The sequence below is a fragment of the Leuresthes tenuis genome, unplaced genomic scaffold (assembly GCF_036924035.1).
Source record: "Leuresthes tenuis unplaced genomic scaffold, fLeuTen1.0.hap1 SCAF_5, whole genome shotgun sequence".
Lineage (NCBI taxonomy): Eukaryota > Metazoa > Chordata > Actinopteri > Atheriniformes > Atherinopsidae > Leuresthes > Leuresthes tenuis.
In genome coordinates, this window is record NW_027325359.1 from 11,090,675 (window position 1) to 11,105,902 (window position 15,228).

The 15,228-nt window shown below is 41.7% G+C and overlaps 1 protein-coding gene and 1 non-coding gene across 2 annotated transcripts in view; both read right to left on the reverse strand.

The window, feature by feature from the left end:
* kif23 (kinesin family member 23) overlaps positions 1-15,228 on the reverse strand; it is a 36,291-nt gene that overhangs the window by 18,454 nt on the left and 2,609 nt on the right. The window contains exons 8-25 of the mRNA XM_072385135.1: positions 15,059-15,103; positions 13,896-14,008; positions 13,509-13,630; positions 13,294-13,396; positions 13,136-13,215; positions 12,938-13,057; positions 12,675-12,849; positions 12,416-12,556; positions 12,139-12,305; positions 11,881-12,054; positions 11,558-11,773; positions 10,373-10,699; positions 9,964-10,197; positions 9,164-9,252; positions 8,786-8,864; positions 8,343-8,413; positions 3,939-3,990; positions 3,716-3,781 (exon numbers count right to left, since the gene is read on the reverse strand). Of these exons, the coding sequence (XP_072241236.1) occupies positions 3,716-3,781; positions 3,939-3,990; positions 8,343-8,413; positions 8,786-8,864; positions 9,164-9,252; positions 9,964-10,197; positions 10,373-10,699; positions 11,558-11,773; positions 11,881-12,054; positions 12,139-12,305; positions 12,416-12,556; positions 12,675-12,849; positions 12,938-13,057; positions 13,136-13,215; positions 13,294-13,396; positions 13,509-13,630; positions 13,896-14,008; positions 15,059-15,103 (2,374 nt within the window). The remainder of the gene's footprint in view (positions 1-3,715; positions 3,782-3,938; positions 3,991-8,342; positions 8,414-8,785; positions 8,865-9,163; positions 9,253-9,963; positions 10,198-10,372; positions 10,700-11,557; positions 11,774-11,880; positions 12,055-12,138; positions 12,306-12,415; positions 12,557-12,674; positions 12,850-12,937; positions 13,058-13,135; positions 13,216-13,293; positions 13,397-13,508; positions 13,631-13,895; positions 14,009-15,058; positions 15,104-15,228) is intronic.
* Positions 13,748-13,844, reverse strand: LOC140307840 (Z30 small nucleolar RNA). Its single transcript, XR_011915869.1, has one exon. It is a non-coding gene; the product is annotated as a Z30 small nucleolar RNA (small nucleolar RNA).

A 15,228-nucleotide genomic window follows, 5' to 3' on the forward strand; every position in this document is an offset into this window, starting at 1 on the left:
TCAAATGTTGAAAGTGAGACATTTTACTATTTGATAGCAGCAACAGTCTGTAAACGTCTGGGAACTGAGGAGACGAGATGCCAGACTTTTAAGAGAGTGGCGTTATTCCATTCTTGTCTGATATAGGATTCTGGCTGCTCGACAGTCCTGGGTCTTCTTTGTCGTATTTTGCATTTCACGATGCACCATATGTTTTCAGTTAGTGAAAGGCCTGGACTGTAGGCAGTCAAACAAATAATGAGCCTCTATGTCTGATAATCTAGATGATTATCATCCAGAACTGGCTCCCACACAGTGGCTACAGATATACAGACAAATGACAAAATGAAGAAAACACCACCTTCAGTTGTCTTAGTATGGCAATGTTCTGCCAGAGCAGCGTCAGTGTGCCTTGGCACTGATTTCTACAAGTCCATAAAACTCTACTGGAAGGATTGAACACCACTCTTCCAAAATATATTTCCTACTTTGGCGTTTTGATGGTGGAGAGCACTATCTTACATGTTGGTCAAAAATCTCCCAAAGATTTGGGTTGCGATCCAGTGACTATGAAGGCCGTATCATAGTTTTGATACTCATCTAAACATTCAGTGAGCTCTTTGTGGATGGGAAATTGTCATCCACAGGACAGGTACCCACCGTGACTGGACAATAGCTGTTCAGGGGGTGTACAGTGAATGGTTGATTCAGCATTAAATCATGTTTCTGTTAGTCATCACTCACTCACTGTATGTAACTAATACAGGTCAATGAGCCAAGCTATCTGGGTCAGTGGTTGGCCATGTTTATTGACCACATGAAAGGGTAAGAGCTGAATCGCAGGCTGCTGCAGATGGCAGTGCAGCAATCTTTTCTGCTTATGTGGTTTCATTCTATCCCTACAGCCCCCCGTGGTATTTTGAATTGCCCAGGGTTATGTATTCACTCGGTCGTGTAAGCTAAATGAACCATCCATAATGTAAATGAGAAAGAAAAAGAGATTGAGAAAGAGACATGGATGCAAATCTAGTGGTGCCCCTGGTGTTACGAGGAAAGAGAAAGAGATGTCAGCATTTTCAAACATTTCACTTTCAAATGATCCAGAGCAGTGTGGACGGTCTAACTTTCCTGTTGCATATACAAGATGCAAAAAAATAAATAAATAAATCAACAATTTGTGAATTCAGTCATCTAAAGCAAATAGCTGCTCATACAGAAGAAGCAGGAGTTCATCAGTGCTTATTGCACTGAATTCCCACCCCCACCTGTCAAATGCAATGCTTCCCCATTCAGGAGTCAAGAAAGATATTTTCTAATAATTACTATTAACTTTCTGAGGACATGAGCTACCTTTTAAGTGCAGAAAAGGGAAATTTGGGAATTATTTTCTTCTTGTTCAAGTCACAACACAAGGTAAGCACTAACCCAGAACACCACCACTGCTGTATGCACTCAATCTCTTTGCAGTCAGTAATTACCAGGCATATTTGCACTTGGCACTGCCAAACATGATGCAAGTTATTTTGTGTCCTCCATGAGAAAATTTTCTTGGCATTTCTCTGCTTCCAAAATACTACAGCCAGTTTGATATTAGATAAATATTTGAGCTGGCATGCAACAAAGCGTATGTCAGATGAGCAAAAAGCACTGGCACTACGGATGCATTTAGCTGCTCAAAGGGAGGAAAAAGACTATGGAGAGGCATTGTCTGTTCTCCATTAGAATCCACTCAGTTCTTCTACAAACAGAGAGGATGCTAGCCAAACAAGCTTATTCAAGGGGGTTCTGTGTGGACCATGTTAGCTCAGCAAATCCAGCTCCACAAACATGCTTCAAAGAATCCTGCTATCTCCGCAGAGCCTTTGATGTGGGTATTGATCATGCAGCGGTCTGTGAGAAAAAGGGGGTGCAGTGAATGTTTAGTATTCTGTTCTGACTCAGATAGAATAGATAATAGCAAAAACATGCACTGCCATCACGCTGAGCTGTGCTCAGTTATGACAGCTGCACAACCATTTTCTATCTCTGAGGTGCATGCGATTAGAAGTAAAAGACAAGGGAAGGGCAATTCAGATCATTCACCCTGAGGACAGGTCACAGTGCGTTGGGTTTACCACAGCAAAGGAGTTGCAGCAGAATCCAAATACAGTCAAAGCATAAGTTGGCAGAGAGGCACACCATAATACTCCACATGTCAACTCACTTGTAAAAGCAGTAATACATTCATATTTTTAACATCTCCTCGTTGTCAGGAGGAAAACAAGTACAACAACTTTTTTTTTTTTTGTTGGTCTTGGTGTCACGCTATGATGGCAATGAAAGAAAAGCAAACAAAGCTAACACTTCCAGAATCACACAGTCACGCTGCATGCTATAGAAAGGCAAACAAAGTCTGTTCTTCTTAGCATGCTGAAACAACCACCCACAGCCGTGCTCCTGTCTCACACTGAGACCATTAGTCACAATGATTTCTCTGCCAGCTGTCCTGGTGTTTGCTTTAGCTAGCCTCACAGGCAGTTTGAGCCTCCTATGAATCCTCACTTCAGTTTATTATATGCACTGAATCATTCGAGTCCAGAAAGGACGATCAAGATGGGCTCCTCAGGTAATGTTCAGTATTTGTGCATGTGGATGCTCTAATCTCATTCTTTAAACCAAATCAAATGAGTTCTTAAAGGTGGATTTTGTAACTTTGGTAGTAATAAGATCACCACAAGGGAGCAGAGTTTTGCCAAAGATGGAGTATGTTTACTTTCCAATTTGAGATCAAATTTTTCCAGCCTACAATAAGAGGGTAAAAAAACAACAACTCTTCATTGCCTGCTCTGTTGTCTGTTGTTTACAACTGGCTCCTTTCTTTTTTTAATGAAAAATCATCAAGAAAAATACTTGACTGACAGTAAGATGAATATCCGCTATTCATAATTACACAGGTACCTATACATGCTTACTGTTTACACTATTCAGTCAGTCTGGGTTTTAACACAACTCCATTCTTTAATAGCCACCAGTTTATCCATCCGCTGCTGCTTTCTCTTCTTACTCTGTTGACTCCAGAGCAGACAAGACACTGGCCATTTATGTCCCATCTAGTGGTACAAAGTGGTATTACAGTAAAGTCCAGTCCGCTGCTTAGTTATCAGTCGTATATCTCAGCTACATAGCACATAGGTGTTTTTTTTTATATAATCTCTATAGTTACTGTTTTTTACCAAGTATTTTGATACCTGTAATTTAATTTTAATCCAACAAAGAGCACCTTTAAATGTGAATGTGTAATTTTCTACCATTGGAGAAGTGCAATGTGTTAGCTACTGCAGAAATGTGCCAGACTATTTTAAGATAAACTGCTGATGTGTGTGATCAAAGAGGCTTTTGTGTTTGCTTTTGCGTAGGAGTTTGTATGGGGGGACCTGACTGAGCTTTATGCAGATATGAAAATCATGTGGCACTATTCCACCCTCCTCCAAATGCCACCCATGATTGTTCACAGATAAGCTGGCTCCAGTGTGACTGATTTGCATGAAAGCATTGGCAGAACAAAGGTTTGAAATACCGATCTCATTTCTGTCGCAAACATGGACTCACATATCAGTTTAGTGACTTAATCAGTACATTTTAACATGCTTCTTTTTCTCAATTGAAGTTTGGAGATTCCCGGGATAGAGAGAGAGTTGAATTATTCTCCACCACATCCAAACACTATTTAGTCCTCATACATCATCGTGCTTTGTACCATTGTCAGCACAGCATTTTTTGGCTTCTCCTCTCCTTTCATTTCATCAGCAAACTGCTCGAAGCACTGCTTAAATAATCAGCCAACTGCACACAAAGCACGGTTCAGCTGCAGCGTTAACTAGATGAGATCAAGCACTTGTAAAAAAGCACTCAGACTTTTATGTGAAGGACACATTGTGGTTACAATGAAAGTGAGTCAACGGAAATCAGTCGTGGCATACTGTCACCACAGTGAGGACACAGCCAGCTAAAAGTGCAGCCAAGCCACATATACTGGGCAAGGAGAATACACTCAAGTGACAGCTGCAAGCACTTAGTTAGCCGCCAAGAACAAAGCCTGGAAGGAAAAACTCTTCAGCCCGATTTGGCAATATGAGACTACGCAACAATGGCTTCCAATATTTTCAATAAGAAATCAGACATGTCTACAATTGCGGTTGTCAGCGGTCAGTTCTGTCTGTGTTGATGTGTAACCACAACAACATGCATGAGGACAAATGGATTCCTCTCAACAACCCCAGCTCTTAATGATAACTTCAGGTTAGTGACAGATGTTTGACTCATCTTTGTAGCTGCAATCAGCTGCATGAACTAAGAAAACCCATCAGCGAAATGTAGACTGTGTGAAAGTCTGAATGGAACAGCTTCGTGACATGAAGACTAAAGAGCCAAGATGGAAGACAAGGCAGCAGATGGGATGAGGTGTTATGGACCACTAACCACATGCACTTAAGGGTTAGAGCAATTATTTTCCAATGTGCTTCCAAATAGCTGAAAAACCTAAGTTAACCTCTGGGAGGCTCTGACTTTTTGACCCATCTGTTCATCTCAGTCACACCAATAGAAAAGAGAGCGTGGGAGCTTTTACCTCTTACCTCTACTGCGCACGTTACAATGCATTAGGTCCGAAAAGGGTGAAGCAGTGAAGCGAAACCTTTGAAAAAACAAACAGAAAAAACAAAAAAACGGGTGAGCCCTAGTGGCTGGGAGATGGGCCGAATGACAATTGACTGGCTGTCAACACTCATGTGCATCCGCATATCTTTCTGGCCTGACACATTTAGCTGGCAGCCAGCCACAGCCTTGACATATGAAGACGTAGCTGAGAGACTCCAGTCAGACCTTTGGTTTTGCAAAGCTCTGCCTTCATGCTGTATTTACTCATGTCTCCCACTAAACTGATTTTAATTGTCAGGGACTGCTATGCTTGCCAGTAAAAGAGAGCAGAAACCCGTGTAATAGGTTGTGGTTTAAAGGATGGGCTGTAGCTGTGATTGAGTCACTTGCCTCAACTTGCCCTTCAAATCTGCAATCATTCAACTGATGTGATACAGCTTGGGAGGCAAATGGAAACCATCATACCTCAGATGCTTCGTATGGCCAAGTATAGTGTGCCACTGGATGGAGTTACACTTTCATCACACCTATTTAAACTCATGTCCACTTATCACTGCCTGTTTCAGAACAGTGTGTTAATCATGTAAGCGGAGAGAGGTTGTGTATCTGCAGCTTAAGACAAAATTACAAAATCAAAATGGTAAACATCTATTGTAAAGCTTTTAAGATGAATATTTTTAATATTAGCATTTAATTGAATGACCGCATCCTGTCAGATTCACTCTCACACTGTGCATCACCTGCTCAGCAAAACGAATAAATGACTAACTAGTGAATAGTGTTTAGCATTTCCCCCCCTGGAGTTTGTAAGGAACAAAAACAGTAACAGAGAGAGAAGGCCTTTCAACTATTTTTGCAGATTCACCAAGACATGAATGATTTGAATGCTGATGTGCACTGACCACAATCCACTGAATGTATAAAAAGGCAGTCGTATGCCAAGTTCTTCATATGAACTTAAAATGAAACATGCATAAGTGAACAAAGGGGGGCCCAGAAGCTGTTGATGAATACAATTGCAAATTATACACAGATGATCTAAAACGTTATGACCAACTTGCCCAACATTCTCTTGGTGTACACTGCGTGTGCCACTGCAACACTTCAGACATGCAAAGCCATGGACACAGCAAGACCTTTGGAAGAGCCCTGAAGCATCTGCGCTGAGATTTTGTCAGCAGATCCCTTAAGTCCTTTAAGTTGTAAGTTGGAGGCGCCGTGGATCTGTCGCTAGGTGTTTACTGCAGCTGACCATGAGCTCAAGCCAGTGTGGTCCTTGTCGAAGTTGCTCACACCAGCTCATTTTTCCCCTCATGTAAACAAGCTGTTTACGAGATCCAACTGAACCCCAGTGAACAACTAATAAATCTTACACTGTGAATGCTGGTAGAGAGTAACGGACATTGTTCTCTTCATCTGCATGTGGTCATCTGGTTTGTAGATGTTAATTTAATTAGACAAATCTGAGGAAATAATTGCATGTAATGCAAATAAGTGGAAAACACTATTTTGATTATCTAAATTCATTAATGGCCCTGATCTGCATTATAGATTGGTGTGGAAATAATTTCATCCCGATGGTGCCAACAGCAGCTTAAGACCTCTTTATCAGAGTCATTCAAGCAAAGAGTCAATAAAACACTACAATTAGGCCTGCTCTTTTAAAATCAGAGAGTCTAATTGACTGTGTATTCAAGTAGAACAGCAGAATTCCCTCCAGCAAGTTTAATAACACTGATAAGCAGCATAATTCATAATCATACGAGGCTTGAAGCTCTGAAACGCAGAATTATGTATTCTTGCCGTACAGTCAGATGACCGGTGTTCTTTTAACATTTGGTTTATGTGAATTTCAGGCCTTTGTGTGTAGTTTAATTTATCTCCCTCAAGTGTCTCTTTGAAACTGTTGATCAGGGGGCTCAACAGGAGTTTCATAATAACATCTTTATAAAGCTCACACCACTTGGATGTGGAGGGCCTGCAGCGACGAGCTGGGGATAATAACATGGCAGAGCACATCAAACAGAACCTGGTCAAAAAGCAAAGCACTCAATGTCTCATAGGAGTGAATTTAATGGCCACTGGTTGCTCTGGGCTCTTGACCCTCTCCAAGAGGCTCCATGTTAGTCACTCTCCAGTGCTTTCCAATTGAAACCCTGTCAGACTGGTAGTAGATGAGATTTCAACTGTCTACTCAAAGCCCGGATGACTGTACCGCTTGCTTCAGCTGGTCATTACACTGGTGATTCTCAGCTTAGAGATAGTGAAAGTGAAACCGAATGCTGGGAGTTGGACTTTATCTCTGGTATTTCACACGGAACCGTTTCACTGCCCTGTCTGCTCACAGATTTGAAGAGAAATGGTTTGCATTTTTAATTGTCCAAAACTCTCGTCCAGTAGGTTTATTCAGTGCAGCTTTGAAGTACGCCTGATAAAGCCCAATGCTTCTGATTTCCTCATGCAAACTTTGGTTTTGATTATCTCAGGCACATAGATTTGTCTCCAAACTGACGTGATGGTTAATAGCCTATTTTATTCACACAAACCCACAGAAAACTTGATAATTGGTTCGTACATTTGGATTCCAATATTCCATCAATATTATCCAAACACATGATATGCAGAACTTTTTGGATTAAAGTATTTCAGTCTATCTTTTCCCCCACAATATTGACCCCAATTCATTCCTTTGCATATAAAATGCCAAATTAACACAGCCGAAGATTTTTTTAGTCCTGAGGGCAGCTATCCAGTCTAATTCAATATGGATTTTTATACAAAGTGCCTTGTTTAACAATGAATATCTAATCAAGCATAAGCACAGGAAAACAATTACAGTAAAGTAATTGAAATCAGGCTTTGCTTACATGACTTACTGTTGCTGAACTCTTGGCATAGATCTAAGTCAATATTAAAACTCTTCTTTAAAATGTATTTATTCTGTCATCAGCTTTGAATGCTAAAATTGCAATTTGCAACTGAGGGGAAAAACAGGAAAGAGCATCATAACTGTTCATAAGAACGAGAAAGTTCACGTTTCCAAGCAGACAGATTAGTTCGGTTTAGGGGTGGATCATCACGTATGTGCGTTTGGTGTCTGGGAATTCATGTTGTGTTGCCCTGTGCTGCCACCTAGTGTTGACAAATTAACCTGTTACCGTTTGATACACACTACTGAATTCAGAAAACATACACAGATGCCGCCAAAGGAATTTTATTCCAGAGTTTACAGCCAAGAAAAGCAAATACTTGATATTTCAAACTCTATCTGAAACTTACTATAAATCAACATTAAACAGAACATAGACCGATGTCAGTACTGTGGCGGCTTCATAATCATGTGCCAATTTGTTTTTTTTTTATTTTGTTTTTTTAAAAAAGGTGAAGAGCCACAGTAAATTTACATCACACTCGAGGAAATCCAGTAACACTTTCTTGAATCAATAAAATGGCTTTGGTGACCTTATTCATACACATGTTTTGCATATATAAAAAGCTTGGAAAATGTATAAATACGACTTGAGCTAAATATAAAAACAAAAGTTCAGACTATTGCACAATAACCAGGCGAGGACAGAGGAGGGGAGTGATCCCTGTTGCAGCCGTCGGCAGCTTTCAGGGTTTCCTGCGCCTGAAAGGTGAAACAGACCCAATCAAACTCCAGTCATGAACTGCAGATGAAAACAAAACGCTGTTCTCAGATGGGGTCCAAAAAGTTGACAGCTTACTTGGTGATCCCATGATGCTCATATCCGGGTCCCATGTGTGATCCAGCCTTCATCTCCACAGCCACCGAGCACTGGGGGAAAAATAAATCAAATATAGACCTTTATCATGAAACTGAGTTGTATAAAGAGAATGCCAACTGAAACTTACATGAGCATCTGCAAAGGGAAGCAGTTTTGTTGGCTTGAGTAACAAAGTACTACAAAGTGACAATTTTCAACCTATTAAACTTTGCCCGCTGTCCCCATCTTACACACCAAACACTGAGCTGCCACAGCGTGGGTGTTTTCCAGCACCACATCGTGTCAGAGCGCCGGAGCAGCTGCTGTTCAACACTGAACAGCCTTTTCAAGCTCAGACAAATTCAGCCCAATGAGCCTTAGGATTTCTAAACAGCGATACATGCGATTAATATACTAGAGCACAATCAACTTAATATTCTTACCCTGGTCTCCACATCAGTCCAAGCTCCATCTGATTGATCTCCATTGGCTGGGGCCCCTTCTGAAGACTTCCTCTTGCGACTTCAGGGGTTAAAATTTTATTCAACATTAACATCACCGCAAATGTTTGCATTTCGAAAATAAACTTGCGCATATTAAAAGAAGGCTGTTGTTTTAAAGCTAAAATGAGCATTTTGCTTGAAATACCACTTCTAGAAAACTTTAACTTTTGCCATTAGACCTCATCAACAATGAAGAATTATGCACTTTTACCCAAATTCAAACCTTAAGATCTGTCATAATCAAATAGAATTTAAAAATTGGCAAATTAGTCAGGCAGGAAAGTTGTACACCTCAAATAACGGCTTGTAATCTGTTACCTTGGGGCTGTGGCCAGCTCCTGTTTCAGTGTCTCGATGTCAGTGAATTGAACAGCTTGCCCCCCTCCTCTGGTTTTAATCACCTCTCCCTAAATAAAACAAAATAAAAAAAACTTTAATTAGCAATAACTATTGCAGTTGGGATTGGAAAAGTTACAAACAAGGTTGCTCTATCAGAAAATTAAAACATTTCCTTTGCTTTTATTAAAGCACTAAAAAAAAAAAAAAAAAAAAAAAAACTTAATCAGTTACATAATTAGAAGTTTTCCCAATGAAAATAGTGTAATGTAAGATCTAACTAAACTTTGCCACATTGAGTATTTGAAACTATTAAACCGGTCCTTACCCCCAGGCCATTATGGGTGCTATGAATATCCTCATTTTGTCTTTAGAATACATTTCGACATTCAATCTTTTCCCCTTCCATGTCCACCTTTTATGAACATACTCAGCATTTTCCACACAACGTTAAATAATCCAACAAAGCACCTGTGAGGAACACTGCTGGTTTTGGATAAAACCCAATCGGACCTCTGAAAGGTGGGACAACTTTATGACCGAAACAGCTGCAGCCGCAGAATGGAGAAGGAGGTTAATCTGCTATATCTGAGTGAGCCATTTCACCCACACATTAGGGGGAATACAAATGTAGTGAGAGCACACATCTGTGCTGTAAGACAAGTGTGTGCAGACAAGCACAGAGGGGGGGCACACATGACAGTGGATGCCTTAGAATCGTGTAGACAAGTTGCTTGTCAAAATACTCATGTGGACTCATGTCCCACTTCAGCATACTTTACCTTAATAAGTTTGGTCTGTATCTCTCCATCTGAGGCCACCTCCTGGTGCGTTAACACATATCTGTCACACTTCGACAGGGCCTTCTCGTTGGGGGTAGACACCTGGATGGAATTGGGGATGACGGGCTGCAAGACTGTGCCCAGGTCTAGGCTGGAGGTGGGCTTGTGGTCCACCCATTTCTCCCCACCGGCAGAACGGGAACGACGGTGCAGCGGCCGCACTGGCGTCGTCGTCTGCTCAGATAGACAGCATTGCAATTTAAAATGGGTCAAACTCAGAAGTCATTTAGTTAATCCCTTTAAGAACTGGTAAACTGCTTACTTTCACTTGTAAGAACCAAAATCCTGATTACAGACATCAATTCTTACTCTACAACCACACGCTGCTGCCTGCAGCTAACTCACTGACCCTGTAGCTTCTCTCAATTATGTCTAAGACAAATGTAGGGGAGAGGCAGCGGGCTCCTTCCTCTCCACCACAGTACCCTCTTCTCCTCTTGGACCGGCTGGCTGAAGACTGGATTCTTTTAGGTGTACTAGGGGATTGGGAGCCCTGCCTGTTGTCCAGAGCTGCCCGCTGCTCCCATGAAGAGATCGTGTTAGCCACCGACAACGAGCTAATGCTGCTGGGGATGGGGCAGGCGGGCCTTGGGTTCATCTCAACTTCCTCAATTCTAGTAGCACTGACTGGCTGTGACCCTGGCACTGGACTGACATGAGGGGAATCGACAGGGCTCTGGGGAGCAAAGTGGAAGTCTACAGTTAGAGAAAAACAACATCTCGTATGCACAGGAAAAGAGACACCTTGCACAGTTTTCAGGTATTCAAATACAGAAGCCCTGCATTACTGTCAGTATTATGATTAAAAACCATTTGAGACTGAACTTTTTTTTCCTCCTTCTGATTTACAAGAGTTGATACCCATGAAAATTCAGGAATTCTCTTTTTCCATTGCCAAAACAGGGTGGTCGCTGTCGATTCAGGGATATGATACATGCATTAATAGCAACATTGGAATGGATGGCATTCGACAGTCATGAATGGCTTTGGTGGATCAGAATTTCTGAAGCTTTTCATGAAATTCATGCTCATCTTTTTTGAATGGACAAAGGGAGTCATCCTCCGAGTAGCACTAAAGGGCACGAGCCGCCAGATATTGTGCAGGTTCTCTGCAGGTTGGTGCTCTGTCAGTTTCAGAGCCTCCGTGTGGGATGCCGAGTTCAGATAAACACGTTTAAACTTGTTTTGGAAGTGAACGCATTCTTGCAGCTCTGAGCACAGCACACTGGGGACAATTAGTGTGCTCACTTGAAACTTAATATTGTTGGGCTTCTTACAAAATCAGAAGTTAGTAAAGGTGCTACCTAAGGGCTGATGTCTACACAGTACTTTTCTAAGCTGTTCCCAATCAGTGGAGAGCGCATGCCGCCACCTTGAGGAAAAGCAGCAAACCCTGCAAGTGCTCTGCCTCTTTTGTGTGGCTCCTCCAAGCACTTGAAATAAAAAGCCTTGAAACTTCTCAGGAAGAGGTTTGTGTCATCACATCAACATAAACACCTCTTTTCTATCGACTATGAAAAAAGTAAAAACATACAGGATGAGGAGAGGGTGAGGCCGATCTCTTTGCTGGGGTGCGTTCCTCTCTGGAAGGGCGCTGAGGCTTAGGCTGAGGCTGCGTCTGACGCGGTGGAGGATCAGGGCGACCAGGAGTCTTGCTTTCTGAAACAATGGCCTTGAGCTGCTTCAGCTTTTCATCTTTCACCCAGAGTTTGTTTTGCATCTCAAGCTGCTTTGCATTAACACGTCTCTCCTGTACAAGATAATACAAGAGTATTACAGTTAGAATAGCAAATAGGTACTCGCTTCATTTTCAGTCAGATAATCAAAGTATGCCAAATAAAAAAATGTTTAACTCACACATTCTTTCTCCCATTTATACTGAGTGTCTGAGACCACGCCGTGCATACGCTGCTCCATGCGTCTCTTCTCAGACAGTTCTCTATGCAGCCGCTGCTCTCTGGTTTCCAGCTCCTGCTGTAGTGAACGCTTGTCATCCTCATAGATTTTAGTTGTTTTCTGCAAGATGTCAATCTGGAACACAGTCATAAGATTTAGGAAACTGAACACATCTACAAACGATCGCAATTTAACAAAGTCCATTTCCCCCCCTTCAACCTTGTGCTCTTGCATTTTGGTCCTTTTCTCTAAACGTTCAATCTCCGTCTTGTTGTTCTGGATGACTTTGTCTTTCTCTTCCAGTCTGCAGGTTTGTTGGTGGATAACATTGTCTTTGGAAACGAGGCTGGAGTCGAGGTCCTGAAGCATGGACTTCATCACGTTGGCTAAAAACAACACAAAGGAGAGGCAACGTATATTAAAAAAATTTTTTTTTTAAATGCAAGTAACCTTAACCGTCAAAACAACACTAACAGAGCTAAATGTGAACAGGCACCTGCTTTGTTGTATTCCTCAACGATCATCTGCCTGATCATGTGTCTGTTCTGGAGAGCTTCGATCAACCGAGGCAAGGTGATGTCATCGTGAGGGTCAGTCAGCTCAGAGGAGGGTAAAGGTGGGAGACTGAGCACCAGGTCTACAGAAACAGAACAAAACCCCTCAAACATTTCAAAATTAGATCATTTACTTCAGGTTTTGTGCTTGATTAATGTTAGCATGTGACTGAACAATGAACACAACCACAGCAGTTACACAGCAAAAAAGTTGCTGGTGATTACCCTTGTCTATAGGGCCGCCACGTTCGCCCAGCTCCTCTTTAAATGCCTGGTATTTACGATGACGACGGCCTGGAGTGAACCCACAGATGGGCCTGTCCACTGGACGGGCTACTTCCACCTCCTGGGTCATCTCTGCAAACCGCATCACCAGCTGCACAAACAGTGCGTTTTGGGTTTTAGAAGAAATGGCAACTTACAAGTTCATTACCAGACACCGTGATAATGTGGGAACAACTTGCCAGGGTCTCCTCATAGTCATCGGCCTTCGGATTGACACAAACAACCATTCTGACTTTTCCTTCGCCATCAAAGTAGTTTTTAAACAGGTGGGTCACTTTGGAGTCTCTGTAGGGGACCATCTATAAGAGAAATCTTGCATTACAGTCATAGTTCATCTGAATGTGAATGAGGTTCAGCTTTAGTTTGGCAAGACATACCCTGTTGGTGCCACACATTTGGTTCTCTCGCAGCACCTCGATGCACGTCCGCAGATTCAGCAAAGACTGATTAATGTTACCTGCGAGGCGAAATGTTGTTAGGTTTCAGGGGAAGTCCGACCGAGAGTGAAATCAAAGCCTGATCTTCGACAACAAACCTGCTTCACGTATCCGAGTGCCTTCTGCTCCCGTCCTGCCAGTACGTTCACTTCCTGCCAAGTCCACCAGGCACAGCTGACTAACGCTCACCTGGTTTTTATCCTGACCATCAACATGGGGAAAAGACATAAATAGATTGAGTGAGTTACACTTACGTTACCAGCTGGTGTTATAAAAAGTGGACACCAATCTGGAACGTTCGGTTTTAGCCGACCTGGAGAATGTTGTCGCCATCTGCATCGAGAGGAGCCTGAGCCAGTTTGATAATGAACACACTGTGTGAGCGACTGGACTCTCTGTTCAGTCGAGTGTTCGCAACCTTCCTCTTCTTTTGACCTGGAGAAACAGAGCAGGCAACTTTCAGAGAGACAAAAAAACAAACAAACAAACAAACAAACAAAAAAAAAACACCCACTAAAAACTAATAATCGTTCTGATTCCCTCATCTTCAACCTGCTCAGAGAGAAGATTAACTGAAGTCATTTCCTGGACAGAACTGACCCTGAGGCCAGCAATTCCAGGTCTGTCACATCTAAAATCATCACAGCAGGGCAGTTTTAAAGCACATTTGAATATGGATCTCTACATAAAGAGAACTCACCTCGCCAGAATACCTGAAACGCTTCCTCAGCAGACTTAACTTCAACCTCCATGCAGCCAGCCACATACATGTTGTGATTCTGATCCTCTCTGAGGATTTTAGACTGAGGCGGTCTACAATAGAACAGAAACACGTTACTCACTGAAGACGTGGAACCGAATGGTTTACATGCAACAAACAAAGAACATCAAGTGCGGAATGCAGATGGGGTATGAATGTTGCTTGATTCCAGCCACAGAAAGAAATTAACTGGTGCAATGATTGAGCATCATAAAAAGACGCACACAGGTTTAAGGAGACAGGTTTGCCATTACAAAGCCTACAAGCAGCAGGGAGGGAGGGGTGGGTAGTGTCAGGATTTTAAAGACTAAAGAAACACTCATCAAAAGTGGAGACATGATCTGGTTTAGCCACAATTAGCAGCTGCCTTTAACATAGGGCTGAGTATTCAACTTAAACTAACATTTTTCACTCTGAGCTCAGCTTTACACGTCATTCTTTAATCTGACTATTCCATTTAGACAGTCATCTTCCTTCTTAACTTATCAACTTTGTGACCACAACCAACAATTTATTTAATCCAGTTTTTTTATTACCAATGGAAAGCAGAATAATGACGCAATGCATTTTTGAAGTTCAAAGTGGCCTCCTGTATGTGTTTGTCAATACTGTCGTGGAAAGAGGAAGGAAAAAGAAGACTATTTGCAAATTTTGCGAGCTTAGTTTTTTTTTTTTTTTTTCAAACTCACAGATTCAGTGTTATCTTAGCAGTGTAGGCATTAAAGGGCATTTTGTACGTTTTCATCATTCTCAGAATAAAACACAGATTGAGGTCAAGTTGTAGTTAAGACCAATAACATGTTTTCTTTGTGCTTTATAGATTTTTTCATGTCAGAAGCAGCTTGAAAATGGTTTAAAGGAAATTTTAAAAAACAACAAAAAGAAACACACCCAACCCTATGTTAGGGCACCTATTTTATAAAGACTAATGTTAAAATGTAAAATTCACAACAACATGTGAGTAGCTTTAAAAATGTCTCCAGAATTGATGAGGTGCAACGTCATTTACTCTGTAAACTGTAAAATGCGTGTAATAGGGACAGCTCAGCTAAATCAGGCAGCTACTCTCATGTCTGATGGATGAAAACTCCCTGGTCACATACATGAACTCAGTGTTCTGGCGGACAGGTGTGCCTCCACCATTCCACCTAGCAAAAAGAAAAGACAACATTTTTCCCTCGAGCTACTCTGCCATGAAAAGATAAAAAGCTAAAACCACTGCAATTAACACTGGAATTTGCTAGTCACTCAACAGGTAAAACATGATACCGAT